Consider the following 19,080-nt stretch of genomic DNA (forward strand, 5'->3'; position numbering starts at 1 on the left):
AAAACTAATAAACTTATATTAATGTAATGTACACTTTTCCAGAGTGTAGTTCATATAATGACATTGTGTTTTCCTCTTTTGTGCACTTTTACATAATACACCAACACTTGTATCTGTTCCCAAGAAAGTGGTGCTGAAATATGTGCAGTAAGTGGACATTTTTTTTATAACTTTCCAAAGGAAAGAAAGTATAAGACTTTGTAATGTCCATTTGTTTCCATTTCACTGGACAGTGAATAAACCCTCTCAGATAACTGTCATATGGAGGAACTAGCCTACCTGCAAGTGCATAAAGAACTTTACTTAATTTATACTTGTATGCTTTATGGCTGCAATATAAGTTGCAGGATTCCACATCTACAGAAAGGCCTACAGAAGAGTCTGCACAGACAGAGGAGACATAGGCCTACAGGTGGGCAGTGTATAGACAACTTTTCCTTTTTATTTGTTGCATGAGGCATGTGTCTAATATCTCTTGTTGCAGGCACTTGACCACTGGCTTTTCTTTACAAAGAACAATTGAAATAAAACTCAAGGAACTAAGCATATTGGTCTTTTATTAAACTTTTCATTATATTATAATGAAAAGGTTTTTTTGGGGGGGTTTTTTTGGGCAATGTTGTGTAATATGGCACATGCAGCAATGTCACAGGCCCTGTCAGGTGTGCAACCCTCAGACTTATCAGACACTGAAATCTTCCCTTTAGTTAGCCAAAGTTCATTTCATTGTGTGCCCTTGTCCTGGCTACTGCATTGTAACTGGTTTGGGTCAGGGAATGGGGTCATAAAACACCTGTCTGCAGGCAGGAACATGTCATAATCACCTATGAAAAAATGCAGTTCTGTTAGGATCAGCATAAGTGTATGTAATACAGTGAGCTTGATATTTAATTGTGGAACTTTTCTTACCACTTTCAAATAATGTGCATAAATGTGAATCTCTGAAAATTCTTAAGTCATGCACAGATCCTGGCCATTTTGCTTTCACATTTGTGATATGGAAGATTTTAGTCAACTGACTTTTTTTATTTGATATAATATTATTAATCTGGAATATTAAGACTCCCAATAGTAACTGGGCTGCACATTTACATTTTGAACCCCCTTTCTGTTCACATAATCCCCTTCATTGAGGCCTTGATGGCAGTCTATGGAAGCCTATAGTCTATGGTACCAATCACGTTAGTGAAGCCTGAGTGACATACTGTAATCGGCATGGTCATGATTGCATGATCTTCATAAAAAATGATAGCCAAAAAAAAAAAAAAAAAAAAAAAACTGCTTTAAAAAAACTGCTTTACAACATTGGGTCTTAAAAACCTAAAACTGTTTTTTAAACCTAAAAGCGCCAGGTAAACTCCGAATGACACGACAGACAGCACTTTCCATCAAGTTCTCTGCTCCAATAGTGTAAAGGAAAGAGCCACTCGCAAATAATCTTAGGGCAATGCAAACAGTTTGTGCTGTAGTTAAAGCCCGACTCCGACAAGTCGAAAATAATGTGCGTTTCCAACAAATTAATAATGTAAACGACAATCTCACGAGTCACGAGAAAAAAATTTCAATCTCAGAAAGTGCACTATCGCGCTGCGCTGGACTTCCCGTATCAGCTCCGCTTATGAAGCCGGGATCTAATCCTGTTTACATGAAATAAGCCTGCTCCCGAGCAGGTTTAAGATTGCGCACCTGTTGCTATGACAGCAAGTCCAGGATGAGCGTCGAAGAACCAAACAATCCAAGATCATGCCAAATCGTCAACAATCAAATCCAGCTAACTGAGTTAGCGACGTACGAAGAACGGGCCCCTGGTGTTCATCCATAGCCATCTTGCAATGTTTACTAATGACTTCGACGTCACAGCGCTGTCGTCATCTCGCCTCTGGCCCGCCTATATCAGATAACCCGATGTGATTGGTGCAGCTCAGATCGAGGGGCATATTTAATGAGCATCATTACTCGACACCAGAGTAACTCGCTGAGCAAATTCAACTTGTGCTCTCGCGAGAACTCTGGATTACCAGGGTAGAAAAGGAGAAGGATCGCAAGAAGTCCCGAATTTACATCGGAAAAGCGTTCAAAAGGTGTTGAGAACTCCGCTGGCAGAAGGGCTTCCAATCCCACATTCAGGTGTCTCTGTTTTTGCCGGACAGGGTAAATCCAGTCTGCTTTTTCTAAATGGTTCATGACTGTTTCAGGAAACACGGAAGGGAGGGGGAGGGGACGGGATGAGGAGGAGGAGATGGATGAGGATGAGGAGGAGGAGGGAGGGTCGAGCTAGCCTCCATTTTGTTTGACAATACTTTGAACGTCAACAAGAAGTGACTTCACCCAACATCACTTAGAGCACCTTTAACAAATATTAACACACACAACTGAATTTAGATCACACTTATTCCCCTGCTTTCCAGACAGGAATGAGCAACGCTCTCCTCCACATACTGTCCCTCCTGCGTCACTTCAGGACATTTCAACCAATGGCACAACAACAGTAACTCATAATCTTCAACGTTATAAAAACATGAATGTCTTTTCTGTGTGTGAAAGGACGTGTGGAGGTTGCAGGGGAACACAGCGACTCTCTTGCAGGAAAATAACCTTAAAGCGCCAACACAAGAAGCCCTCTGAGATCCAGTTTCCCTCGGCTCAAGCTCACCGACAGAGACTTCATTCAGTAAAGCAGAGAACAGGTAGAGATTGTGTACGAGAAATCTGGAAATACACGCACTCACCCTCTGAGAAGCCATTGGTTGATCGCCGTCAGGGCCAGGACTTTCAGAAGCAGCCAGATGGCGATGGGGAAAAACACTAGCGTAAACGTCTGGACGAAGAAATGCAACTTTACGTGCATTAATGCACTCGCCAGCTCCTGGAAAACACAGCAAAATAGAAATTACTTCTAGAAAAATCTATAAAATCATAACAAAAACCGGTACCGGTCATACCTCTGTTTTCAAAGACAAGCCACTGTTGAAGAAAATAACAGACACTGCAACGTAGGTGATGGTGATCTCTGGCCGAAGAGGACCTGAAAGAGAACAGACTCAATGAAATAATAGCAGCATAAGGAATTATGATAATATATATTGGTTAAATTAGATTACCATGTTTTGGGACACTAGGATAATGGCACTAGGGTTATAGCATGGTAATTTATTTTCAGTGTCAGATATTCATGTTAGTTGAAAACAGACATACTGATGATTATTAGATATAATTCGGTGGTGCTTTCAAACTTTATCCATTGAAATCAAAGACCTACAGCCTGTTCTGACTAATGTTGCTATTACGATTCTTATCTATCCATCCATCCATCCATCCATCTATCCTCAAACTTCAATGGGGTTTTGAACTTTAAACAAGTCTTTGTCCAGGCAAAACTATTCTCACGCATGTATAAACAGGAAAAACAGTGGTAACTATTCTCCACCCGGACAGGATTGTTCAGATCCGGGTGTTGCAAGTCAACGTGTCACAGTGACAGCTAGAGTAAAAACAACCATCAAACACATCGATTAACACACTGTATGATCATATTCAGATCAAATTTATCATGAAGTCTCCATCTATACGCTGAAAACTTTACATACAATAATGTGACCTCATCCCTCATCATAATTACTTCCATTTTATGTCAATTCACAAATGATCAACCATCTTTTTGTGTTATATTGATGCATACGAGTCATTTCCTAATAACGATAATTTGCATTATTATTATGTATGTGTGCATTAATTGATTTTAAAGTTTGCATGGACAGAAATGTGTCCAGGTGTGTGTTTGATGATGATTCTCACCTCCTTTCACTCCCACGGACGGCGCGAGCTTGGCGCACGTGATGACGAGCACTATACCGATGATAAACCATTCTTTCCGCACGCGAGCGATCAGACCCATCGCCCATCAAACCGACGCGCGTCTAAAACTGACGAGCTCCGTGTCCGTGCGTCGAGTCTCGCTCTTCCGGACACATATGCGATACCGTAACGACTGGTGTCTGCGCGCAATCGCTTTGTCAATACTACTACCACGGTGAGCTTTATTATTATTATTATTTTATTATTGAACATATATAACAGCAAATACATACAGTTACAACTCAAGACTGAATTAAACAACAATAATATAATTATAAACAGTAGACGAAAAGCCACTCAAATAAACAGAAAAAACATTGAGCATATCATTTACATGTTATATGTTACCAAACATATTTATGATATGCTCAGTGTTTTTTCTGAGAGTTGTTAAGAGAGAGAGAGAGAGAGAGAGAGAGAGAGAGAGAGAGAGAGAGAGAGAGAGAGAGAGAGAGAGAGAGAGAGAGAGAGAGAGAGAGAGAGAGAGAGAGAAATGAATTTTTTTTTTTATTATTATAAAAAAGCATAAACATTATATTTTGTACACAACGTAGAGGCCTTTAAAGCTTTGACATTGCTGGAAGAAGAGATCGTACCCAAATAACATTTCAGGTCTTTGCGAAAAATAATAAAAAGAGGTTTAATAATAAAGATGTACACTTGTGTACAAAAAACTTGGCTAGAAAAATAAATAGATTTATAAGAAAATACTTGTCTTTTAGATTCTTGTCAGAGTTATAAAATCTAAATAAGACATCCTTAAACATCGATGAAAATGTGTCTAATAAAGAAGAGAACGGGTTGTTTTGGCCCCGCCCCCTGCGCCAGGATTGGTTAGAGAAAGCTGCTAACAGCCGAGTCAGCCCTACGCTCATGAATATTCATTACTGATGCGTTGCGTCGACGCTACCGTAATAACTCGTGTCAGAGCGCACAAAATGGGTTAGATTTATTGCATTATTCCAAATAAATAGATTGAGATTCACAAATAAACGTAAATAATTCACAAAATTGATTGAATTCACAAATAAATAATTAAGATCCACAAATAAATGTAAAGAGTTTCACAAAAATTACAAAAATTCAAAAATAAAATTAGATTTGCAATTTGCAAATTAATTAAAAATATTTACAAATGTGTGTTATGTTATTGTGTTATGTCACAAACACAATTCTGCCTGGCATTCATTTGTGAATCGCTTCTTTTGCATTTGTGGATTTTGAAAAATTTCTAACATCAAGACAATAGTTAAATGTAAATAGGGTCCACTCCAAGATTATATTTACAGAAATGTACAGACAATAGTAACGAGGTAGTTACATAGCAGCAATGTAAAGTGCAAAAGGATGCAGTTTTGTAGCTGCGTTACAATAAAGTCAGTGCTGAGTGCAGGTATTAATGTCCAGAGTACAGATGATGTTAAGAGACCGAGTTTAGGAGCCTGATGGCCTGGGGGAAGAAGCTTCTCCTAAGTCTCTCTGTTTTAGACCTCACGCTGCGGTAGCGCTTACCAGATGGCAGCAAGTTGAAGAGACAGTTATGTGGTTGATTGAAGTCTTTGATAATTTTGTTGGCTCTACTCTTGCAGCGTTTGTGGTAAGTGTCTAGCAGGGGTGGAAGAGGAGACCCAGAGATCCGCTCAGCTAAGCGCACAACTCTCTGAAGTGCTTTGCAGTCGTGACTTGAGCTATTCCCATACCACACTGTGATACACTGAGTTAAAACACTTTCTATGGCCCCTGAATGGAAAGTTTTTAGGATCGTTGGTGATACCCTGAATTTTCTCAGCTGTCGCAGATGGTATAGTCTTTGCCTGGCTTTCTTCACCTGTGTGTGAATGTGAGAGGTCCAAGTAAGATCCTCAGAGATGTTCACACCGAGGTACTTGTAGCTGCTCACCTTCTCCACAGGTGTCCCACTGATGTCCCACTGATCATAAGAGGAGTAAAGGCCTGCTGTCTCTTTCTGAAGTCCACAATCAGCTCTTTGGTTTTGGTCACATTCAGAGAGAGACAGTTGTCCTGGCACCAAGATGTTAATTTCTCAACCTCTTCCATGTATGCGGTCTCGTTGTTGTTGGAGATAAGGCCCAGAACCACTGTATCGTCAGCGAATTTGACAATAGAAGTGGAGCTGTGAGAAGCCACACAATCATGTGTGTAGAGAGAGTAAAATAGGGGGCTCAGAACGCAGCCCTGTGGCGCTCCTACGCTCAGGGTGATGGAGTCAGAGGTGAACCGGCCTACTTTCACTACCTGGGGTCTGTATGAAAGAAAGTCCTGAATCCACTTGCAGAGTGAAGAATTCAGACCCAGATTTAGGAGTTTGGAAGTTAACATCCACAAATACAGACAAGTGGACTCCGCCCACCGTCAAGTTAAGCCAATCAGATAACAGCCATCTGCGCTGACCAATCATAGCACGCTCTGTATTAAGATTCTTTACAGTTATTTGTGAATCTCAGTCTATTTATTTGGAATAATGCAACAAATCTAACCCTATTGCACACTGTCTCAAAGAAGAGAATAAATAGCTAGATATTCTATTTGAAAATATGAATTTATTCTATGAAAAATATTTACTTTGTCTGCCTGAGATTTTAAGGTCATAGAGGCTATTTAAAAAATGTAACAACACATTTGCATGTTCGTGGTTCTCTGACGGTCACATAAAATGCAGGTAAAACAAATAAAATACTCCATCTTTTTTAATATTTTTTTTTTTTTAAAGATTTATTTTTTTAATTATGGTTATATTATACAATTATTTATTTTTAATTTTACATTTTAATTTAATTTAATAAATGAAATCAGATCTGAACAGTGAAACTTTAAAGGCGTGGAAAAGTAAAGAAATAATGGAATCTTCTTTATGTAATCATCAGTTTAATAAGTGATCACAGAAAATATTTCATACAAAGTCAATAAAAATGTGAATTTGTAGTTGATTGTCCTGCTGCTCTTCATCCTCCTCATCATCGCTCACACACACACTCTTCCTCGTGTGTGAATGAACATGGCCGCACTGAACTCTGGGCCGGTTCTGCTCGGGTCTCCTCTACAGAGAGAGGAACATCCAGAGACTGATCCATTTCTACAAAAGATGAACATCAACTTAAACACACTCTATTATTTCAGTGCAGATCTTCATTCAGAAACAAATGACACTAAACTCATGTTTTGACCGCGAGTGTGTTAATAAATAATAATTAATAATCATACCCTCGGTGTCACTCGGACACTCGGAGGAATAACACATGTTCATCATCATCTTCCAGAGAGCAGACAGACAGCAGGACACTGATGGACAAACACACGACACTGAAGAGCCTGGAGAGGAACAGATACAGTAACATTTACATTAACAGATACACGGGGACAGTCTCGCGCCATCTAGCGGCTGCATAATGATTCACAAGCTGTAAATGTCGGCACAATGTTGTCACGTTTAACGGGGGCTTTTCATGGGAATGGTTGAAAAGCAACTATTTGCTTGAGACTTGACTTGAGTATTAGATAACATTTACTAACAATGACTAATATTATTTACAGCTTTTATTAATCCTTGTTACTAAAATACAAATGTTAATTTCTGAACTAGTAGGCAAGGCTATGTTGATATTAACATGAACTAAGATTAATAAATGCATGTAGAAGTCATCATCGTTAAATAGTCCCAAGTTTGTTAACTAATAGCCTAAATGAAAGCTTATTATAAAGTGTTGCAAACAAAACCTAAGCATCAGTTACATTTAGGCTACACAAATCTCTGTCACTCAGCATTGATTATTATTAAACAGCAAATCTACACACAACACACTCGTTGTTATTGTAGTGGTGTTTTTAATAAATAAAAAAATAGGGTTGTTTAATAACAGTTCATGTTTTACCGTTATAATATTCACAATTATCAAAATATATTTTGCTCTTCTTAATTTACAAATGACCATTTTTACAAAAGTTTAAATAAATGAAATATATTAAAATAACTCACTTGTTGAGGAGTTCTGCATGATAGATGTACGCCTGGAGTTTGTTCACCTTGAGTATTTGGTGCGGTGTTTGGAATCACGGCTTTTGAATCAGAAGAGATGTTTGGTGATGATCCTGCAAGTCCCGCCCTTTTTTGGAGAGTTTATTTGAAAATTCACATTTTAGTTTTCACAAAACTGCAAAGCCACCGTATTTTCATATCGGAATTCTTTATGTATGTAGGCTAACCACAACAATGCGGTTCCTGATAAGTCACCATATTTTCTTAGAACTCTGAGAGCGGAGCTTTGCTGTGGTTAGCCTAATGAGCGAGAAAATCCCCAAGTGCTGAATGACGAAGTGGCACGGTGTGTAAACACCACTTGTTAAGTCTCTCCATTGTAATTTAAATTTCATTAATTATAGCTTTGTCATTATTGTGTAAGTCCAGTGCCATTCAATTTTAAAGTTGCGTTTTTATATGTTTTGACTTTGCCATAAATTTATGTTGTATTAAAACCATTAGACTGTAATAACACTGTGTAACACAGAACTGCAATTGCTCAAGCGTTGAGCGCATGGATAATATTGAATATTTAAAATTCAACAATCGAAAACGGACATTAAAACGAGGCACGGATGCACTGAATAAATGAGTAATGTTAAAACAAATGAAGTTTGAAATCTGAGGGTGGAAAAATAATTCCATTTGTTGGTGAATATTCAAAACACAGGTTACAAGTACAAATACATAAGCACTTGTTTAAATACAATAAGGACTTAAGTATGTCTGTACTTTTACCCTTCAAGTAGGGACTTCCCTTTATTACTCCTTTTGGAAGGGTTTGAAAATGAATATCTAAGCAAGAATATGCATGCACAAACCCCATAACAAATATTTAAAAATATATATATATTCAACATAATAAAATGTCATAGATCACTATTTCCAGACACAAAGTTAGATCTGTTTTGACTGTCTATAAATCTCACAATTGTTGATATTCATATTAAATGACTAAATTAAAAATAGCGTAAGAATCAAAAGTGCTGAGATGAGATTTTGTACTATATATGGTCAGAACCCGACATACTTTACCGGGGGAAAGATTATAACGTGTGTGTGCAACTCAGAAGTAGAAGTTGCCATTAGAAGTATTCCATCAAAGTGAAATTAGTTAGACATAGAATTGCCTGTGATATATCTAATAATTTGAAATTAACAAGTTTGAAATATTATACTTTTGTTTTTCTTACACGCCTACAATAAGTCAGTTCGCGCTGTGAGATTTGAATGCGATGGGCATCAAGAGCTTCTCGGTGGAAAACGACTGTCTCTGATGAAGCCTCGAATGAAACAAGATTTTGGATGAGTGGAAGGAAGGATGAAGGAAACACTTGGAATTGTCAGCTTCTAGTTTGAACTATTTTCACATTTTACAAATTATGTTTGAAGTTGCAAATTTTATTTTGTTGTTGTTGTTGTTTTAGCTCACAAATATTACAATACATTTATTACACATTCATTTGTAAGGCCCGTTCACACCAAGTACGATAACTATAAAGATAACGATAAAGATAGTTCTAAAAATCGTTCTCAATATTAAAGAATAGCAGAGTTCACAGAACAGCTATAACCATAACGGCACAGAGAAACGATGTTGTTGGAATCACTTTCAGAACGATTTTATCCAGCTGATGAAGATAAAAACATTGACAACTGTAACGAGCGCGAGCCTTGTAGCAAGCACTCGCGTAAACAATATCATCCGCTGGTGTGGACACTGATAGTTATCTTATCTTTATTATCTTTATCTTATCTTTAGTTATCTTTTTTTGGTGTGAACGGGGCCTTTAGCTGGCCAAGTTGAATAACTTGGGGGCCATTTGCACAACAGCATTTTCAAATAAATAGGCTACATGCATCTTTTTATGCGATTTTGGCGTTCCGACAAAGGCGTTTTGAGGGGCCTGAAAACGCAAACTTTTGAAAAAAGTTTAAAAGTGCAAGTTTTTGAAAACGATAGTGATAGTCTCCATGTAAACTACAAAAACACGAATCTGTGAAAACGGTGACGTCATGCGCATGTGCAGTTCTTTATAGTGACATTGCCTTGCCATCTACTGTCCTGGGATGAAGAATATACAGCGTTTTTAATCGTTGAATCGGATCCGTGTGGACACGTTTTCGTTTCCTCAAAGGAAAACACGTTTAATGTTTAAGGGCCGTTTAAATGAAAACAGAAAACTCTTTATGCATTTTGGACATTCATTTTACCGACAACAGCGTTTTGGTGGCCTAAAAATGTAAACTTTTGAAAACAGGTTTCAAAGTGCTTGTTTTTGAAAATGTGTTACAGCCCTGCCCCTGTTTTTTAACTTTAGTTTCTTTTGTGAGAATTTGAGGACCTCCTTGGTGGATGGGATTGCCCTAATGAAAACGGCACCTGTGGCAACAAGAAGCTCCGGGATGTTGTCTAGTTCTCTCTCTCTCTCTCTTGTGTCTTTGTTTGAAGAGTGGGTTCTTGAGTTTTTGTGTCCCTGTATGATTTCCACGACTCTACAAAACACATTCCCAACAGTTTATTAATTTGAGGTTGTATTGATATTTACTATTATTACCTTACGTTTTGACCCCGGACATTATTTGTTTAAATAAAAGTATATTTACTCAATTGAAACCCATCTTTTGAAGTGTCCTCTTTATGTTATGACTTTGAGCAGAGTCGTAACAAAATGATACCAGATTATTGCATCAGTGTAAACTACAAAAACATGAGTCTGTGAAAAAGGTGACGGCATGCAAGTAACCTATTATGTATAGTCTGCAGGCATGCGCACAGTCCTTACACAGTCATATACCTCGAACTGGGTCGACATTTTATTCAGTAGCATTAGGCAATTTTGAATCATATGCTGTTTAATGTTGATGTTTTGATCAGGAGATTCTGCTTCTTTCAGAAGATGTGTATTAGCGACCCCTACCATATAACAGAGAAAACACAAAGCCGGAATGGCGGGGAAAGAGTAAATACTGAAATGCCCACTAAAGGAAGTTGTTGTATAGCATGAAGGAAAGAGAAGAAAATCAGCTTTTCCGTGCAAATAAACAGGTGTGATCTCTCTTGATTTGTCAACTATACACATCAGATAGCAATTCTGTATTTAACATTTATCCCATATTAGTGAAGTGAAGTTGATTAGTGCGTTATTTAACAGATGAGAAAACACCAGTCAAAGCTGTGAAAAAATTTAAATTTAATTAATAAAGTATTATAAAATAATAATATATTATAAATTAATAATATAAATATATATTAAATAGACATTGACAAGAAATCAGTTACACATTTTGCTAATATTTTACACTTACAAATTTGTGGATTCACAAAAATACAGAGAACCTCAAGAGCACTTGCAAAATTAAGCATTGAATCGCTTTTCTCAGTCGCAGGATCTCATCTCATCCACAGACAGCATTAAGAGTTCATTTACTGATTTATTAATATTGCACAAATAACTGAAAAACACTTGTTAAATCTCTAGTGTGACTCGACAATCTGGTAAGAAACAAAACTGTTTAAAAATGTGCCTTTTATATTATGAATTTTGTACTGAAGAAAAAAATAACTGCATCAGATATCATTTTAATAGACATATAGAAGTGAATTTTAACCACTAAGTGGTGGTCTCTGCTGCATATTCTCATTTCTGTTTACTTCTGTTTAAATAATAAAGTGCATTGGCTGTAAATGAGAGAGCATTTATAGATACTGTATCTGTGAGAGTTTCAGTTAAACATTTTCTTTTTTAATTGTTGGACCTTCAATGCCACCATGTTTCGTGCTTCTCATAAGCCATCCTTTACATCAAAACAAAACAGCTTTTATCATTTAAATATTGGTGTGGACTGTCTACAACAGAAACGGCTGATTATTAAGTATTGCTTAACTGCAAACTCAGTTCCACTCACACTGACTTTTCTTCAGTCACTCTGCCAGGGCTCACAAAGTCATCAGTATAATTTTAAACGTGTGTTATAAATTAGAAAATGATCTTCACCCACAAAAGACAAGAAAGGAAACAGCTGGGCCCAGTAATCAGATCTTTGACATTTAACATCAGAAACATATACAATGTGTTTTCTGCATAGTGTGAATAGCTGTGGGTGGAAGTGCAGGTCATCCTTTCCACATTTCAGTGCTTTGAATATTAAGTTCTCATGAGTAATGTGAGGTCAGATACTATTAATGATATTGGCACTAATCACATATCACAAACAAAAGCCACACAAGGCATTATGACATTTTTTTCTTTAAAAGCTAGATCTACTTTTAGATGTCCCTTAAAAATCAAGGCTGTATGATACAGTAAATTCAACTCACTGAGAAATTAGTTGAATTTACAAGTATTGCAAGTAGTGCAACTATAATCATGATGCTGTTGTGTTTTTCACTTTATAGGTCTTGAAAAATGAATATATATATATAATTTAGGAGCATATATTTACTATTTGATTACTGTGAAACTATTTACTATTTAAACTTTTTCATTGAACTTGATTCTATCATGGAAAGTGGTTCCACACAATGGAAACAAGTTTATTTCTACTCAAATACTTTATGTGGGAACGGAGTATAAGCTTACACATATCCAAAATAACTTAATTGAAAATAACTTAATTGAATCAACTTTAGACACTATTCAATATATATATATATACACACACAACCCCAAATCAGAAAAAGTTGGGACACTGTACAAATTGTGAATAAAAACAGAATGCAATGATGTGGAAGTTTCAAATTTCAATATTTTATTCAGAATACAACATAGATGACATATCAAATCTTTAAACTGAGAAAATGTATCATTTTAAGGGAAAAATAAGTTTATTTTAAATTTCATGGCATCGACACATCTCAAAAAAGTTGGGACAAGGCCATGTTTACCACTGTGTGGCATCCCCTCTTCTTTTTATAAAAGTCTGCAAACATCTGGGGACTGAGAAGACAAGTTGCTCAAGTTTAGGAATAGGAATGTTGTCCCATTCTTGTCTAATACAGGCTTCTAGATGCTCAACTGTCTTAGGTCTTCTTTGTTGCATCTTCCTCTTTATGATGCACCAAATGTTTTCTATGGGTGAAAGATCTGGACTGCAGGCTGGCCATTTCAGTACCCGGATCCTTCTTCTACACAGCCATGATATTGTAATTGATGCAGTATGTGGTCTGGCATTGTCATGTTGGAAAATGCAAGGTCTTCCCTGAAAGAGATGACGTCTGGATGGGAGCATATGTTGTTCTAGAACTTGGATATACCTTTCAGCATTGATGGTGCTTTTCCAGATGTGTAAGCTGCCCATGCCACACGCACTCATGCAACCCCATACCATCAGAGATGCAGGCTTCTGAACTGAGCGCTGATAACAACTTGGGTTGTCCTTGTCCTCTTTAGTCCGGATGACATGGCGTCCCAGTTTTCCAAAAAGAACTTCAAATTTTGATTCATCTGACCACAGAACAGTTTTCCACTTTGCCACAGTCCATTTTTAATGAGCCTTGGCGCAGAGATAACGCCTGCGGTTCTGGATCCTGTTTAGATATGGCTTCTTTTTTGACCTATAGAGTTTAAGCCGGCAACGGCGAATGGCACGGTGGATTGTGTTCACCTACAATGTTTTCTGGAAGTATTCCTGAGCCCATGTTGTGATTTCCATTACAGTAGCATTCCGGTATGTGATGCAGTGCCGTCTAAGGGCCCGAAGATCACGGGCATCCAGTATGGTTTTCCAGCCTTGACCCTTACGCAGAGATTGTTCCAGATTCTCTGAATCTTTGGATGATATTATGCACTGTAGATGATGATAACTTCAAACTCTTTGCAATTTTTCTCTGAGAAACTCATTTCTGATATTGCTCCACTATTTTTCACCGCAGCATTGGGGGAATTGGTGATCCTCTGCCCATCTTGACTTCTGAGAGACACTGCCACTCTGAGAGGCTCTTTTTATACCCAATCATGTTGCCAATTGACTTAATAAGTTGCAAATTGGTCCTCCAGCTGTTCCTTATATGTAGATTTAACTTTTCCGGCCTCTTATTGCTTCCTGTCCCAACTTTTTTGGAATGTGTAGCTCTCATGAAATCCAGAATGAGCCAATATTTGGCATGACATTTCAAAATGTCTCACTTTCAACATTTGATATGTTATCTATATTCTATTGTGAATAAAATATAAGTTTATGAGATTTGTAAATTAGGCTGTTAAAAAAAATCATTTTTAACAGCTCAATGATACTGTTACATCCATAACATTCCCACAATTCTTGCTTTTTTATTAAAGCAACTAGAATGCATGTTAGCAGGTCCTCAACCAATGGTGAGAGTTATTTTAAATACCAACATAATAAAATATTAAACATTAACAAGTCCCTCCATTTTCTCATCTTGCTTAAAAAATGCATAAAATAACAACACTTTATTTCAACATTAACTCTCCCTATCCAGCCCTGTGTAAAGCATGATGGCAAGTAGAAATCCTGTCCCTAGTTTCTAATGCTATGTTTCTAATAATTTAACACAAATAAAATCATTCATGTAATCTCAGCTTGAATGGATAAAGTAACCTGGATGAACAATTAATTTGTTAGATTAATCTGTTTTCTTTAAGTAAACTTAACAAAATTAATTTGCCCTTTTTCATCAAGCTACTTGATTGCAACATGTTCTTTCAAAATGAAAACATTAAGTTAAGTCAAGGAGAACCAATTTAACATTAACCAATCATGTTTGAACAAGAAACCTGATTAATTGTTTGAATAAAGTGAACAGCATAAACAAAACAAAAATTTTGGACAGTGTTGCATTGGTATTAATGCTCATGATACAGTGAACATTAGTGTAGCTACCGTAATATGCAAAAACACATCAAAAGCTCAAAAATCATTCCAGGGAGAAAGAATTCAACACATATATTGCAGACTCTATTCACTTCATCTTTTTCCAGGGATAGGAAGAATGACTTTGTGATGCACATATGGGTGTTCTGTGTGTGTTGATGAAAAGGAGAGAGACTGTGGGCTTATGGAACTTACAGTACTATGCAAATGGCATATTTTCAAATTGTCACACTTTCTAAAAAATGTGCATATAAGATGCAGGACCGAAGTCTCAAAATACCGCAACGTTCGTTATGAACGTAATGAAAGTAGATTACTTGATATGATAATGGAGATATCAGTGAAGCAGAGGAAATATACAGATACAACACATAGTCTTAAAAATATTGTGCTACATACACAGGGAACTATCAAGAGATTAAATAACATGCCACAAACAAAGACCAATAATTTCTGTATTAAAGGAAAAAGCAGCACATGGGTATCGAATGAACTTTATGTGCATAAGCATGAGAGTGTTCATGGGAACAGACTTTGGTATGACATGGGCAGTGGCTCCTACTGTTGGCAACAAGTGTCACTACACTATAGATACAGCACTGACACCGTTAGCAATGTATTGTCTTCATTCAAAAGTTCCTTATGTAATCAACATTTCTGTACAATCAGCGTATTTCAATGCATGGAGATCATTAAAAAAAAACAAGCACTTGAAATAAATGTAATTCTGGTTTGGTCCTACTCAGGGATTCTGATACTGGTCCTATGGAACTAACCTCACAATCATCACACTATCAGTTTATTCATCCCGGCACACTATAAACGCTGAGCTGTATACAGAGCATGAGAAGTCTTTGAGAGTGTCAGGGTGTGTAGTGAACCACTAAGGACAGAGTGTGCTGCTCTTATTCTGGAGGCCCTTGATGTTGCATGAGCATGAGGATCTTCTTTGCTGCTGTGCTGAGGGTTCTGACCGTGAATAGATGGTTCTCCTTGACACTTCAGAAATGCTAAGAAACACCTGTAGAACTGAAAGGGAAATGAATGAGACAGAGTCATTAGTATGCCTTTCATTTCACTAATATGCACCTTTTGGGGGTAGATAAGGTACAAAGTTGTCCTTTTAAGTGCACACTGACCCCATGACAAGCTGTTGTACTTCTAAAGCTGAAAGTAAAGTTTTGCTCTGGCTCACGGATAGTGTGCGCAACTTTGCAGTGCATGGAGTGAAGCACAGAATATGAAATATACACAGGCCTTAAAGGTAGAATTTAAAAAAAAATACACTAAAATAAAAAAACATCTAATTTTATATACCTAAATAAATATTACTGCTGACACTTAAATTATGATTATTAATTATGTGATGCATTGTAATGCATTATTAAAGGGATAGTTCACCCAAAAATGAAAATTCTGTCATAATTTACTCACGCTCAAGTTGTTCCAAACCTGTATGAACTTCTTTCTTCTGCTGAACACAAAGGAAGATATTTTGAAGAATATGGGTAACTAAACAGTTGATGGACCCCATTGACTTCCATAGTATTTATTTTCTCCAAACTATGGATTGGAAGTCAATGGCGCCCATCAACTGTTTAGTTACCCATATTCTTCAAAATATCTTCTTTTCCATCTTCTTCCCAAAGATCATACTGTCCTTACTAATAGTGATATTAAAACACATTTTAAGGCTTAATATTAAGAAATGTGCATTATGCAATAAAGATGTACTCCAAATATAGTTTAATTATATTTATATCAGTAAGTCTCAAGTGATATGTCAGTAAATATGTTAATGGGTTTGTAATACTTAGTATGAAATACATGTATTTAACTGTCACCGTCCCGTATACGGGACGCCTAACTTCACTTCCATATTACTATTAAATCCTAATCTAATTATGACAAACTATATATCGTTGGAAAGTTCTAAGACTCCTAAATAGATATTTTAGGACTGTTTTTTGTTATAAATTATGTAGGAACAGAAATAGATGAATTTATGACAAGAGTGCACCTCAAAAAATCTACATAATAACAGGAGTTCTGACCTTTGTCACAAAAAGTTGACGCACACACTTTTAATAATTGATATGTTGGGTATCATGCTAAAATTTCATAAGAAAATATATAATCTAGTATTTGCCAATAAAAAAAATAATATTATCTTCTAAAAAGTATAATATATATTATCCTCTAAAATATAATATTATATTTTTTATCGCTTTTTTAAATTATATTACATATTTTAGTAGTTATCATAAATTAGGTATCATTTGAAAGCTTATGATCTCAGAATTCATCCTGTGAAAACTGTTTTGAAATTGGACATTGTGTTGCCATAGAAACGGTACTCTAAATGATTTTATCAGGCTCCTCCCCTTTTGGGCATCATTATGTTTCATAATTTATGATCAAAATATTTTATAATCTTGACAAAACACATATTGTCAGAAAGGTCTGAGTCTCAAGGTTCCATATTTTGTGACAGAAGTGATATTTGGACAGAAATGTATTAATTTGTTATGGTAGAATGCATACAGTTAAATTCAATGGAATTCAATGACACCCGGTGGCTATTTTTGGTAATACGCCTAAACAAAATCTCATAGGAACTTAATTTTTTTGTGATATCAACTTCAAATTTGGAACACAACTTTGTTAGATATATGGCTTTAATTTTATAGTAATTTTTTTGTAAAACATATTTTGTAAAATATATATTTTATATAAAAGAAAAATATTAAATAAATTATATTTGATTTAATGTAAATTTAAACTTCCATAACTTTTTCATACTTACATTTTTTGAAGTGCTCTCACTTCAGCAATAATCTGCTATTTTTTTCCCTTTAAAACAAGACTAAACTTAGGTCTATACTCCAAAGCATTCTTGAATTACAACCATTTAAGCTTGAATAGTGCATTTTAATGTCCATTCTCAAAAAGGGGGGGGGGGGACAGGTAAGGGGTTAAATACATTTTGGTATAGGTTTTTTTTCACTATGGAAATGAGTCCATGTATGTTATTTGAGTTTTATATTCAATTATTAAATTCCATACTCAATGCATTACATTTTTCTTTGTCAAATCAAGGGGCGTAAAAGTATAAGTGTGTCCACTGATATTCTTTGACACCCAACTAAAAATTCAGAAAGCCATCAGAGATGGTCTCATTATTGGGAGATACGAGGGTCCGTGGTTCTACCGTTGTAAAAAGCGTAACGCTAACTTGGATCATGTGTGCCTTGATAACCAATCACATTACAGCCTTGACGTCATAGAATTTCGTTCAGAGTTCTGCGACAGTCGATCAGTGTTTGTGGATACCATAAAAATCAATGAGAAGTGCCGTAAATTGAATCATACCTGTCATGCAATTGTCCATGACTTCGCTTATAAAACATTTTTTCGGTGTAAACTCTAAAAATAGATCAATCCAAAACTAATGTTTAAGAGCAAACATGTTGAAGATTAGCCAATGTTCTGTCGATTCATTAAATGATAAGCTATTTCCTCACAAAAGTGGTTTATTCAGCCACTTGTTGAATAACGGCCTGCACTTTTTTCAGCTAAGGTTGCAGGCTTGCCTTCAATTGGCTTTGATGCAATCCCTCTGTGGACTCACCTGGTTGTTGAAAAGCACATAGATTACCGGGTTGACCACAGTGCTGCTCTTGGCCAGGACTGAGGCCACCACACTGGTTACGGGAGTGATCAGTCCTCTCCTGCCAAACACAGCTAGCAGGGCTATCACCCCATAAGGCATCCAGCACAGCAGATAGCAGGATACCATGGTGACAACCATTAGAAGAATGTGGTTCTCTCTCCTCTGTGCGGTCAGCAGGTTGATTTTAGTTACCTGAGCCAAAAAAAGAAACACTTAAAGTTATAGAAGTTGCAATAGTCTTTTCTTCCCTACTGTGACATATATCAGAGTGAAATGGCTTGATTTTGTCCATTGGGAATTGATTGGATTGTTGTTGTTTGTTATTGCTGTAATGTCATGTGAGTGACAGGTTGTCTCGCCCTCACGCCAGTGAACACGTCATCAGAGAGGGAAGGGAAGTTATTTAGATTAAAGATTACGTGGGCATATTAATAAAAAAAATTAAAAAATAAAAACGATGTGGACATAAATCATTTATAATAAATATTAAGAATATGAATTGCTCGTTGTGATTTCATTGTGACTTTAAGGCATGTGTTTCTTGATTAGTGCAAAATCTAATCTCTGATATCTACTTCTATATCTAAAAGTTAAGAAGTTACATTTTGATGCAGAAATAGGCCTTTTTAACCATCTAAATCAAACTAAAAGCTTCGATATTTCTGCAGAGAACATGGGC

The 19,080-nt window shown here is 36.4% G+C and overlaps 1 protein-coding gene and 1 long non-coding RNA gene across 2 annotated transcripts in view; both read right to left on the bottom strand.

Annotated features, from left to right (window-relative positions):
* The window catches only part of slc10a7 (solute carrier family 10 member 7), a 10,780-nt gene extending 6,810 nt beyond the window's left edge, over positions 1-3,970 (bottom strand). The window contains exons 1-3 of the mRNA XM_082145701.1: positions 3,796-3,970; positions 2,943-3,025; positions 2,730-2,866 (exon numbers count right to left, since the gene is read on the bottom strand). Of these exons, the coding sequence (XP_082001827.1) occupies positions 2,730-2,866; positions 2,943-3,025; positions 3,796-3,895 (320 nt within the window). The 5' untranslated portion in view covers positions 3,896-3,970. The remainder of the gene's footprint in view (positions 1-2,729; positions 2,867-2,942; positions 3,026-3,795) is intronic.
* The window catches only part of LOC309481006, a 96,150-nt gene that overhangs the window by 66,385 nt on the left and 10,685 nt on the right, over positions 1-19,080 (bottom strand). The gene's annotated exons all lie outside the window — the stretch shown is intronic.

The sequence above is a fragment of the Leuciscus leuciscus genome, assembly GCF_965113295.1.
Source record: "Leuciscus leuciscus genome assembly, chromosome: 18".
NCBI lineage: Eukaryota > Metazoa > Chordata > Actinopteri > Cypriniformes > Leuciscidae > Leuciscus > Leuciscus leuciscus.